Source organism: Colias philodice, chromosome 12 (genome assembly GCF_061535455.1).
Source record: "Colias philodice isolate Cphi_HAF_F1 chromosome 12, ilColPhil1 Martin Lab GWU primary, whole genome shotgun sequence".
In the NCBI taxonomy this organism is placed as follows: domain Eukaryota; kingdom Metazoa; phylum Arthropoda; class Insecta; order Lepidoptera; family Pieridae; genus Colias; species Colias philodice.
This window is the reverse complement of record NC_143097.1, coordinates 986,087-999,656: the sequence shown is the minus strand read 5'-3', so window position 1 is coordinate 999,656 and position 13,570 is coordinate 986,087. Positions and strand designations below refer to the sequence as shown.

The 13,570-nt window shown below is 32.8% G+C and overlaps 1 protein-coding gene across 2 annotated transcripts in view; it reads right to left on the bottom strand.

Moving 5' to 3' along the window:
- The window catches only part of Tre1 (Trapped in endoderm 1), a 47,963-nt gene that overhangs the window by 24,313 nt on the left and 10,080 nt on the right, over positions 1–13,570 (bottom strand). For both annotated transcript variants that reach the window (XM_089701970.1, XM_089701971.1), the window contains exon 2: positions 5,238–5,508. In XM_089701970.1, the coding sequence (XP_089558096.1) occupies positions 5,238–5,334 (97 nt within the window). In that variant the 5' untranslated portion in view covers positions 5,335–5,508. The remainder of the gene's footprint in view (positions 1–5,237; positions 5,509–13,570) is intronic.

Genomic DNA, 13,570 nt, shown 5'->3' with positions numbered 1-13,570 from the left:
GATGCGGTTTTTTAATACATATTTTATCAGGTTTTAGAAAGGCGGGCGGGCGGAAAGCTAGTTTTATAATAAGTAGTTGTAAGATCTAACTGTTTGCTCTTAAAGCTTTATAGCTGCAGAACTTATAAACTAGAAGGAATTTGGACTGGAGATAGTTGCTAAACAAATGGGTAGTTACAATAATGTTAAATTCCACAGGTATTTTTGTATTAGGAATAATTCTTCTATAACACGGAATGTTCATTTCAGGCACAATGAACAAGATAGAAACAGCCATTACGCTGCTAATTTGTCAAACGTCGATCTATTTTTAGGCAAGGACCTTACAAATGCTATTTATGGAAAGCCGTAACAAAATTGTAGCTTCTTTAAAACCTGAAGTTCTGAGCTGAACTTAGTACCTATAATAGTATTTTTTCTGTGACCTAAAATGTATCGCTTTTAAATAAACAAAAATCAATACCCACAATTCCAGATTTACATCTTAATTGCTATTAAACTTATAGGGTGAAAATGACCACAACACCCCAAAATTATTGCAACAAATTTATTGCACATAAAAATTGCATTTAGCATCTACCACCCCTAAATGTAGATATATCGATTGGGGACGATTACGAATTATTTCTATTTGGTGGGGTGTTCGAATGAGTATTGGAACACTATTTCTAAACTTCTTAATGAAGAATTTGAAAGATTAGATTAAGATGTGCATAACTGCTTGATGCAATAAAAATAAATAATAATAAATAAATATTTGGGGACAATTTTCACACACGGCACGATCTGATCCCATGCTAAGCTTTCGCTTGTGTTATGGAAACTAGATGGCTGATAAACATCTACATATAATTTTAAATAAATAATTACATAGATAATTAACACCCAGACACAGAGCAAACATCTATGTTCATCACACAAATATTTGCCCCGGGTGGGAATCGAACCCACGACCAGGGTCACTACCAACCAACCCACCCGCCAGTCAAAATAACATGAGTCGTCAACCGCGGCTGTATCTGTATTTATTTATTGCTCTGAGGTATTTATGTATTATTTTTAATAGCTTTTTACTTTTTTAACAAGTTTTGAATAACTCAATACACAAATTATAAACCTTAGTTTCATAAAGACGAAAATTATCTTCCTATTAAAAATTGCACTACACAAACAAAAAAGAAATTCACATCCATTTACATTTATTTTTATCTCCATCAATACAAACATAGTTTCCTACGGGGTGGCTAATTGCTTACCATAATAGAGCAATGGGCGACGTCGGGTGGCTAATATATAGCTATCCTATATGTGTTGCTTGTTAATTTATTATTCTATTTGCTTAAATGCACGTTGGTAATTAAATTACTTTCTGCTCCGATGAAGTTTATAGCTTTTTCCTTTTGGTTTGACGGAATAGAATTTAAGGCTTTCCTTTTTTTTATTTAGGTATTTAGGATTTTAGGGATTGTTGTCCAAAAGGACGATGTCAATCCCATCGTACCTTGTTCAAAGATATTACATTCAACAATCTATTATATTCTAAAATTTAAAGTGTATCGTGGCTAGCTAATTTAATTTTATATGTGTTAATTGCTTATGTTTTTTAGGGTTCCGTAGCCAAAATGGCAAAAACGGAACCCTTATAGTTTCGTCATGTCCGTCTGTCCGTCTGTCCGTCTGTCCGTCTGTCACAGCCGATTTACTCGGAAACTATAAGTACTACAGTGATGAAATTTGATGGGAATATGTGTTGTATGAACCGCTACAAAAATATGACACTAAATAGTAAAAAAAAGAATTGGGGGTGGGGCCCCCCATACATGTAACTGAGGGATGAAATTTTTTTTTTCGATGTACATACCCGTGTGGGGTATCAATGGAAAGGTCTTTTAAAATGATATAAAGTTTTCTAAAAAACATTTTTCTTAAAGTGAACGGTTTTTGAGATATCAGCTCTCAAAGTCGTAAAAAGTATGTCCCCCCCCCTCTATTTTTATAACTACGGGGTATAAAATTCTAAAAAAAATAGAGGTGATGCATGCTAATTAACTCTTTCAACGATTTTTGGTTTGATCAAAGTATCTCTTATAGTTTTTGAGATAGGTTGATTTAACTGTAATTTATTATATTTGCTGCTACGGAACCCTTTGTGCGCGAGCCCGACTCGCACTTGGCCGGTTTTATTTATAATTCATCTGTGATTTTTAAATTCTTAATTAAGAAGGCAATAACTTATAAACTATACTTTTTTATTACATAGTTTTAGCGAGACACTTTAAGAAATTAAAATATAGCTGTAACGTGCCGAAATCTTTAACAGTATAAATAAATCGCCTTTTAAACCCTTCTTTGAGTGTTTTATTTCGAAATATTACCCCGTATTTCCCTAATATTCCGCTCCCATTATTCGATCTATAAACGAAACAAAGTTTATTCAGCTTGTCATGCTGTAACATATGTATCAAATAGTATATCAGTTTTTATTTCACCATGTGATTGTTAACTCTATTTATAAGCTAGTAAATAGTTCGTTATTATCTCCTGTTGCTCATGGCAACCGTGGAAATGTATCTCCTGCTATTTCTTGAATTTTCTTCGGTTATGTTTTAACCTTTTTAAGTTATGTTAACAAATAAAATTACATATTGGGAGAGGTAAGAGATACTAATACGACTGATAGATTCAAAATATGACAAAAATATTGCCAAATTTCACGAGAATTGGTCAAGCCGATTCGGTGGTTAACTACAAAGTACAAACACCTCGACACGAGAAGGTAGTAGAAAGATATTTACATATTATTTGTGCGCAGTTTACAGCGTGATCCTAATTCCTACAATTAAATCTTCAATTGAAACTATGCATGTCTCAAAATAGATTTGATATGTAAAGACTAAAGATAAAGTTACATTTTGGTTTCTGTATCAGACATGTCATAAAATAGGGAGCTCTAAGTCAACTGGTTAGACAGTTGAGCCCATAAAATTAATGAGAACATGTGTTGGCACTTTATATTATTGTTAATTAAATTACGAAAGCTGCGTTTGAATTAGTAACGATATGCCATTATTTTGTCAATGATACTGACTGCTTCTAATTTTATGTGTAATTTTTTTACGTCTGGGAAACGCACACAAAATGAAAATATGTACTACATTGTTATCATTATTTTATTATTATACTAGCTTTTCGCCCGCGTTTTCAAAGGAAAACCCGCTTAGTTGCCGTTCCCGTGGGATTTCCGGGATAAAACCTATTCTATGTGTTAATCCAAGTTACCCTCTATATGTGTGCTAAATTTAATTATAATCGGTTCAGTAGTTTATGCGTGAAAACCATACATACATACATACTTACAAACCTTTCCTCTTTATAATATTAGTATAGACATAATTATTTCAATAAGCATTATTTCAAACAAATTTAATCACGATTAATTTCCAACTTCATGTTATCTATCGAAACTAGTATTATATTATCAGTGATCGAGACTATTAGTAAACAAACCATTTGAGGCGATTATCTATAACCACATATAACTACGAATAGCACTTGACTGATAAGGGATGCACCTGATGCATTCGGGTTATCGACATCGAGTCAATATTTGGAATATCGATTCAAATAAACATCGTTTGTAACTGTTCCATTGACGTTTACGTATTTACATTGTATGGAAGTTTTATAAAGTTATTGCATTTTAAGTGTTTGGAGAAATATCGGTCAGGAGTCTGTTTTGTTTACTTTATTACGTCGTTAAGTGCGTTTACCTTAGAGGTAATGTGGTGAAATGATGTATCAACCGGTCGGTTTATCATTGTATACATTTATTTTAACAGCTTAGGAAGCTGCCTCGTTCAGTTCCTTTATTGAGAAATATTAATATTCGTGTTCTTTCAAAATCAAAATTTATTGTTATATCCACCCTTTTATTGTGCACTCAATACTCTCTCACCTACTCTTTAGTATAGTTACTCAATGTAGGTAAATGGAATCCGATTCTCAGTTTGTACATACATAAATGTGATTATAACTATAGCTTTGAAGCGTCATCTTACAGAATAATTGGCTATTAGACTATAGAACAGTAGAACCTAAACTATCATTACACGTGACATTTAGTTATAATTCGCATCATAGTCAAACATATATACCAAAGATTTTAACCCATTGACCACCGAGCGGCCCGATCGGGGCACGACACAATAGATTTTCTATTGTGTCTGTGATTCCGGGGGCTGATGGATTTTCATAATACCGATCATAGACATATATCACAATATTATTTTAATTCGCGTAGTTAGTAGGTACTTATTGGAATTAATGCACGTTCTAACTGTAATATTATTGAATCTCGATATTTCGAACACATTACAATTCCTAAATTGCTTTTTCTAATCCGCTACAAGTCTTCTTTTTGAATACCCTCGTATTACTTCAAACCAAATACAAAATTACTTAGTGTTGAGTAATTGATAATTAATAATTCAAATACATAACGAGTAATTGCCATTGTAATACCGGTCTTTTGTATGAGCAATATAAATATTGAATAGGAACTACTTACATTGGGTATTTTATGGCTCGGTTAGGTAATCGTCTATGTAAACAAACTTCGGGCACTCGGTAAACACATTATTGGATATTTATCAAGTACAAGTGCATTGAGCTGTTTAATCCATTAGTACGTAGTACTATTAGGTATTCTGAGCCATTACTATATTAATTTATAGAAATAGATATGTATTAAGTAGTAATACATCTCTACAAATACATACTATAAATGAGAAAGTTCGTATAGTATCTGTGATGGCTAATACAATCTTGATGATTTTAGACAAACAGTGATTGAAATAGAGTTAAGTACATATTTTTGGTGTAAACAATATACAGACTCCTGAGGTAAGAATTTGCTTATCGTTATATTGAACGTTAAATAATTTTTATTTTTACACAGTTGGCTAGATATGCGTTTTTCGTTGCGTTTAGTATATATTTTTATCTCATTAAACAAAAAAGGAAAATTATTTAAAAATAAAAATGTTGTGTGGTTTTATGAAACCACGGTAAAAGTGAAACTTAGGCACAAAATTATCGTATTTGTACGATAATGACTCCGAACACTGCTTTATACCTACTCGGCAGCCGACCGTCACGCGACATGCGCTACACATACCAAAAAGTTTGAGACGATGTAATAAAAGTTTCACTTTAAAATATAAGTAGATAGAACTCACCGATAACTCCAACCACACTAAAAATGCACGCACACACCGCCGCCATGATCGTCGCATCGCGCGGGTATATCGTCGCAAGCGTTGTATTCACATCCATTTTATCGACAAATCACTGGCACATCACTCAAAACCCACACAAGCACACATCACAATATGAATGACATTCCTTTTTTGAAAACATTCCTTTTTCGAATGTTTCTTTTTTAAAACCATAAATTATGCACTGCTTTCTTACGTGCCATCTGGATGTTGTTGAATGCGCGGCATGAATCTGTAAAGAAATAAAGTGTTGAAATATTTATGGTCGATCCTTAATTGGTTATTATGTGTGTGAAATTTGTTTTGTTGTAAAATTTCATTTGAGATGATGTATTGGAAAGGGTGTGAATACTTAAATTGTTTTTGAACTTTTTAAGAGATGTTTGTAAGTGTTTATTTTGAAATCTTTTGCGTTGTTTATAAACTTATTTAAATTTAAATGATGTCTAGAATGTTTATAATAAAATTGAATGGATAAAAAAGTAAAAAAGTAACAGGCAAAACGTTGTACTGTAAAAAATATCATTTTAAAAACAACATGATTACTTATAATTGAGATCCAATTTACGTCAAGTTTACAGCCCTGCGTAGGTACCTAATTATTTAGTAATCTGTGACCCTACTATAAACTAATCCATTGCAAATGCATGGAATATTTCAAAAGCTAATTTTTATGACATAATAATCTCGATAACTGGTCATGGTGAACGTGTACAATGAAATGCCGAGTGAATAAGTGACACTCATTAATTCCCTCACAAGTCGCTACATTACCATCTATTTACATATATCTCGCACGAAAGGATAACACGCTTCCCGTATTAGCATACAAAACACTATGCCCATTTCCATTGACACAGATACGCATCGGACATGCATAAGAGCATATAGACCGAGATGCCTCTATGCTCTATGGTTCCATTATACCATAGAGAAACTCTATGGTTAAAAAAGCAATTATGGAAGTGGTGTAGAAATGCAGGTATGAATATGCTTATCGTTTTAATTATCGTTGTTTTGATGTTAATGGCCTGTACTTAAAATATGTGTAACAAGTGTTCTTTTGTTTTCACTTTTAAGTTACTTGACTTTAAAGGGAAAAGGCATATAATATGGTAGTAATTACATAGTTAAGTAATCATACGAAAACAGACTGATAATTTTTATAAGGGTTATACCAAAATCATCATGCTGATCAATGATATCTACCTTTTTGTAAAACATTAGTATGAGATAATCTTGTTTTGATTTTCAATCATTTAAACCTACTATTTTTAGGCAATCGGTAAATTTTGAAAATCCGTTACTTATTTTTTGATTTTAACCAACCTCACAAAGCATCTAATCTCCTCATAATATTAATAAACAATTAAAAGTAAAAGTATTAGCAGAAGGCCCCAAGTCAAGGGCGAAGTTTATAGTCCCACCAGCTCGTGACTGTGAATATAAACGACACCATCAGTGTGCGTTGGACACCTTATGTGTGCACTCAATGGATGCTTAAAATAGTTTCCCATCAAAGGGTACTATAGCTGCAGTTGAAGCTATGGATTAGGATATTGGACTCTATGTTTAGGGTGTAAGGTTCAAGTATCTTTGGTGTTTGTTTGACAAAGGATATGTGCAAATTAAGAAAATTACAAGCCTGAAGGTAAGGAATGCTCTTCCTTATTTCCTTCCTTCTGCTGATTACAGCCTTTCTGAAGAAAAGAGCTTTTTCTAGGGAGTAGTTCAGTATGAAATAGTGCAACATTTAAAAACTTTGATGACAGTTTAGGAATGCTTTTCTTATTTTCTTTCCTTATGCTGTCCTATCCTGTCTCAAGAAATAAGGTTTTTTCTATGTGGACTTTTATTAACTAATGGTTTGGTATGTTATCACATATTTCTTTACCTTAACCTTAAAATCTTTTTAGTTTATCTAATGGAATAGTCCGTAAAAAACATACACCTATAATAGTTTCGAAAGCACTATCAGTATTACTACATTTGAAAAGCAATTCAGAGCAAGTGCCCACTGCCCACTAATAATTTATGGTCTACTAGCTTTCCGCCCGCGGCTTCGCCCGCGTTTTCAAAGAAAAACCCGTTCCCGTAGGATTTCCGGGATAAAACCTATCCTATGTCCTTTCTCGGGTATCAAAATATCTCTATACCAAATTTCATGCAAATTGGTTCAGTAGTTAAGGCGTGATTGAGTAACAGACAGACAGACAGAGTTACTTTCGCATTTATAATATTAGTATGGATGGACAACTCCATAAAAATGTCAACAGTTTACGAAGTATTTATTATGAACTCAATCAATACTTCATCTCCTTTTGTTAAGGACTTAAGAGTAAAGATGTTGGGATATGAAGTAACACACAATACAGATTAGGCAAATAATGTTTTATTTTAAAGAACTGATGATTTTAAAGGTGATTTCATGTTACCACATTGTTTATGTTCTCGTAAATTATTATTAATACTGGTTTTTTCAGGAGGATTAATATTTTAGTCACTGCAAATGTTTTTATTTTGACTAATACATGAAGGCTATTAAAATTGGATTTACCTGTTTATGTGCCCTCAATACCTACATTCAATACGTCTCAAACTACGTCATTTAATTAAACGACGTTACAAAAGGTAAGTCTGAGGAAAATCGTAATTTGTTAATTTTTAGGATTTTCCTTCTTATAATACTTTTGTATTCGTTTCAGTTCATTAGGTTGTAGATGATTCTCTTATAGATAATATTATAGATGTAGGCTCTACTCGCGAAGAATAAATCGTCTTTGTGCAAATCTAGTCTATATTATTATATCTGAGCTGAATTACATACAGACGCGACAGTCTGAAAGAAACGAGACTCGTGATACATTATCATCAATACATATAATAAAATTCTAGAAAAGTGGTGTCTGTACAATGAAAATATGTAAAAAAAAATTAGCAGGGGTTATTATTAAATCGATCCCAAACCCAAAACTGTAGTTAAAAATTTTTTTGTCTGTTTGTCTGTTTGTCTGTATGTTTGAACACGCTAATCTCAGAAACGGCTTATCCGATTTCGATGCGGTTTTCACTAATATATTGTGGTAATCTTCATTTAACATTTAGTGTTTATTTCATGTCAATCGGTTCATAAATAAAAAAGTTATGACCATTTAAGTACTCACGGCGAACATTTGCTAAGGCATTCTATGGTACACATACAGTGTACGATAAAACGTAAGTTATCTGTATACGCTACAGTTATGTCCAAGTGATCATATCGAAAGTCCCCAAGGGTGGGGGGGTAAGCTGAGGTAGTAGGGGGGAGGGGTCAAATTAAAATTATACTTATTTCTAGGCATTTTCTAGGTAAATTTTATACATAAAATGTCCAATTATGTTCAATTATGTCGTATTATATTATATTTTAAATTTTTAACCCCCGATGCAAAAATATGGGTGATAAGTGTTTGACCGCTGTGTGTGTGTGTGTTTTTGCCACCGTAGCTCGCTAGCAGGTAATCCGAATTCCGTAGATGATGTTTTTTTGTTAGGCAGGTATATAGTTGTAAAAGTGGGAATGAAAATAACTAAAGTTGTCGAATATACTTTAGTGATATATTAAATGAAAGTGAACGACCTATCAGTAAAAATAAGTCAAATTTTACCAAAATCGGTTCATCCATTTATGTGATATAGGTATAAAAGTGGTAGATAATAAAAAAAGTGAATTTTGACTCAAGTGACATATGAAATGAAAGGGCATGACGTGTAAAGTATAATTAGACATATTTAATCAAAATCGGTTCATCCATTTACTATACCTATATACAGGGTGTAATCGTTAAGTGTGCACAGGCGATTTTTCCGTAAGTATTACAGATAACAAAAAACTTTTAACTGATATCGAAAGTACTTTACCTAATGAGTAAAATGGCCGTAATAAATTTTTAAAACTAAATCGAGAAATATCAAAAAAATTATCTTTAAACCCTCCCATACATTAAGTATGAAATATGAATATCCCGTATACATTTAATATGAAAGATTTTAGCTTTCTTTTTCTTTTTTGGTTTTCTGCTTTAATTACTTCGCAAATTTGAAGTGGCATTTTCCACGCTTTTCCGGACATTTTCACGCATTTTCCGGATATTTTCCGGGGATTTTCCGAGCATTTTCCGGGCATTTTCCAGGCATTTTCCCCGCTTTTTCCCGACATTTCCACGCATTTTCCGGATATTTTCCAGACATTTCCCTGGCATTTTCCGGTTATTTTCCGGGATTTTCCAGACATTTTCCGGGAATTTCCCAGGCATTTTCCGGGGATTTTCCGGATGATTCCCAGATATTTTCCGGACATTTCCCTGGCATTTTCCGGACATTACGTGTACATATAGGTACAATTAGATAATATTATTTACATCAAAATCGGTTCTGCCATTTACTAGGGATGGAAAGGGAAGGGTTGAAAGGCTGTGAAAGAAGAGGGGGACATGGGAGCGAGAGGATAGCCACACCCTGGAAATTTTGAACTCTTCTGTAACAAAGTTTTATAGCTCAGTTTAGTTTTAATTTTACTAACAGTTATTTTGTGTTATTATTTATTTTATTTCTTAGCTGTAAAATAATCTGTAAGTACTTATAATTTAGTTGTTTATGGTAGTACGTGTTGCAAGACGTGTTTACTCAATAATTGTGTGTTAAGTAGTAACTACTATGCAGTCACTATTCCACGCGGACGAAGTCGCGGGCACAGCTAGTATAGGAATATATTCTGCGGTTGAACGAATTGTCCGGGTTCTTTTCTCGATGATAAATAATCAAAACATTGGGTACAGAGCATCGATCACAAAGTAAAATTCATCAGAGAAATTGATACAAAATGATTGTCCTATACCTGATCCTGAAACTACTTCTTATAAGTGCTAATAGTATTTTAATTTAGCATTGAAGCTTATTATTACGAATTCAATCAAGTAATGGGCTCCAAGCCGACCACGGAGGTCCCTCCAGAACTATAAAAGCAGCCATTAAGGTCGAAATACTATAAATATGGCCGTTGCATTAGTTGGATGCAATTAAGATCATTTCGAAAGTGGTCACTCGTATCCTGTATATTAGTCACATTCACCAATGAGTAACATCTTGAAGGTGACTTGGACTTCCCTTTGACGAATTTTTAGTTTCATACCACGTATTAATGAGAGAGTTTAAAGAGTAAGATTTAATGAGTACGTAATTACATAATTCTGAGTAAATTCTGATAGACTGGAATTTTAGAAGGTTTGGATCAACTAAATAAATTCTCATTACATTACATTTAAACCGTGAGAATCGGAAATATATGAATTTAAATTTCTAATCTATGTGCAATTATTTACCTTATATAGTTCAAATTTCAATTCGGATACATCGTACGTAAGCCGATATAGATAACTCATACCTAACAGTCTAAAATACCTAATGTCGATAATTTAGATTATACTATATACACAAAACTGAATAAATACTTGTTGAATACTCCTTTTCACAGTTGGTCAAAAACCGGTCAACTTGGGGGAGGAGATTAAAGTCAGTGCCGGCCCACACTATCAAATTTATTGCTTCTGTAATTTATTATTGAATGCATAAACTATTTCTGCCTTCCGTAAATGACTGATAGATTGTCTCTAATAATATTGTGATAAATATTAATGTGAATTTGGTATAGTGTTTTGTTTAGTCGTTATTTTTATGGTCCTTGATTCAGTTCTTCTCTGTGATATATAAGTTAGTTCTTTTATATTTAACGGACAACGGAACGGAAATTCTTCTCATACTGAGTTAATTTTTTTCAGACATTTTATTTTTATTATATTTTATTTATAAAAAGATACCTTACAGCTTATAATACAATAAATAGTAAATTAATAATTAAGTACGCCAATAACAAGGTACACCAATTATCAGTTCAACTTAAGTGACAAAAATAGAAAACAGTGCTTAAAGTACTTAAAACTATACAAATTGGAATTGGTTATTATAATTAAATAGCAAATTTCAACCCAAAACAGGTATGTGTGTATGTGTGTGTGTGTGTGTGTGAATGTGTGTGTTGCGTGTGGGTGAAAGAGAGTGTGTATGAGTGGGTACATTGAATGTAGATATAGTTCAACTAAGTATGCAAATTATTTTTTATATTCTAAATTAATCAAGTCAAGGATCGCAGTTTTAAATTTAGCGCGAGATAAGTGGAAAATGTCGACAGATGAGAATTTTTTATTGTAAACGTTGGGAACTCTAAGAAACGGTGTGTTTTTAAGATAATTTGTTGATACAGCCGGTACATGGAATAGGGGTGTGTGGCGAGTTCTCTGAGTAGGTGTGCAAAAGTTGATGTTTGAGAGCGCTGATAAGAAATCAAACTTATTACTTACGATATCATGCAATAGCATCATATCAATAAGATTTCTTCTATCTTCTAAGGTATTAATATTAAAGTGTAAACAAGCCTCTGGGTAATTTGTTGAGAAATATTTAGTTTTAAAACTTAATTTTTTAATAAAAATCTTTTGAAGCCTTTCTATTTTCTCGATGTGGCATTTATATATTGGACGCCAAATGACACTAGCAAATTCGAGGATGCTGCGAACATATGCAAAATAAATTACTTTAAGACAAAGGATATCATCAAACGGATCTGCCTGGCGAAGAATAAAACCTAGATTTTTATATGCCTTTTGGGTTATTGTATCAATGTGTATGTTATAAGAAAGTTTTTCATCAAGGATCACACCAAGGTCCCTCACAGTTGTAGCAGCCGGAATAATTTCATCGCAGATTTTGTAGTTGAAAGATATAATAGATTTATTACGAGAGAATGATATTTTTTGACATTTTTGGATATTTACGGATATTTTATTAATTTTATAATAATTCGAGAGTCTATTTAGGTCTTCCTGAAGTAAAAAGCAGTCTTCTAATGTGTTTATTTTCCTAAAAATTTTTTTATCGTCGGCATACAACAAGAATTTTGAATTCAAAAAGCAGTTAACAATATCGAATAAATATAAATTGTATAATAAGGGACCGAGATGTGAACCCTGAGGAACTCCTGAGGTTACATCGACGAAGTTGGATTTAAAGCCTCCCAGTACGACTGATTGACACCTGTTTCGGATATATGATTCTGTCCACCTAAGAAGATTTCCCCGTATTCCGGCTGCAAAAAGTTTACGCATTAAGACATTGTAGCTAACCCTGTTAAAAGCTTTCTCAAAATCTGTGTATATGACGTCGATCTGAATACGGTTATTCATATTATTATTTATGTAATGTGTTAATTCAAGTAGATTAGTTACGACATTGCGCGATTTAATAAATCCATGTTGCTCGGAAGGAATACAGCTGATAGTGTGGTTATAAATCTGTCGGTATACTAATTTTTCTAACATTTTTGCGAATATATTCAGCAGTGATATCCCTCTATAGTTTGTTATACATTTTTTGGAATTTTTTTTATGAATAGGTATTATTAATGCTTCTTTCCAGCAATTTGGAAAGATGCCTTCATCTATAGATCGTTGGAAAAGAATACGTAAAGGAGCGAGAAGACTAGTATGACAGCGTTTGATAAAAATTGCGGGTATACCGTCAGAACCCGCTCCTTTCCGACCGTCTAATTGTTTGAAAAGCATCTTAAGATCCTTATCTTCTATGGCGACGGTAAATAAATTGTTAGTAAAGGGAGACTCACATACCGAGGGCAGAGAATCCAAAGGATTATCAGATTGAAAAACAGACTGGAAGTATTCGCTAAACGCTGAACAGATGTCATGTCCATTCGTTAAATTACGATCCCGGTAAACCATACTACAAGGATAGGTACAGTTACTACGTTTGTTGTTTATGTATTTCCAAAATTCCTTAGTCGTGGATTTAATTGAATTTTGACAACGCTGAATGTATCTCGTATATGATTCTTTTTGTATTTTTTTAACTCTAGTTCTAAGTAACGAAAAAGCCGCATAGTCGTTAGGATTTTTATGAGTTTTCCATCGCGAATGAAATTTATATTTTTCTTTAATCATGTTAATTAAAGCTGGAGTGTACCATTTAGGATATCTATGGCGTGATGAAATTTTTATTGTTGGTACAAACCTATCGATCACATTATTCAATACGCTATAAAAATAAGCAGTAGCTTCATCGACCGAACCCGAATTTAGAAGTGAACCCCAATTAACTTTGCTGATTTCAATATTTATTGCATCATAATTCGCACTAAAGAATTTTTTTAATTTAATAAAATGAGGTCTAAAAGGTTTAATATAAAT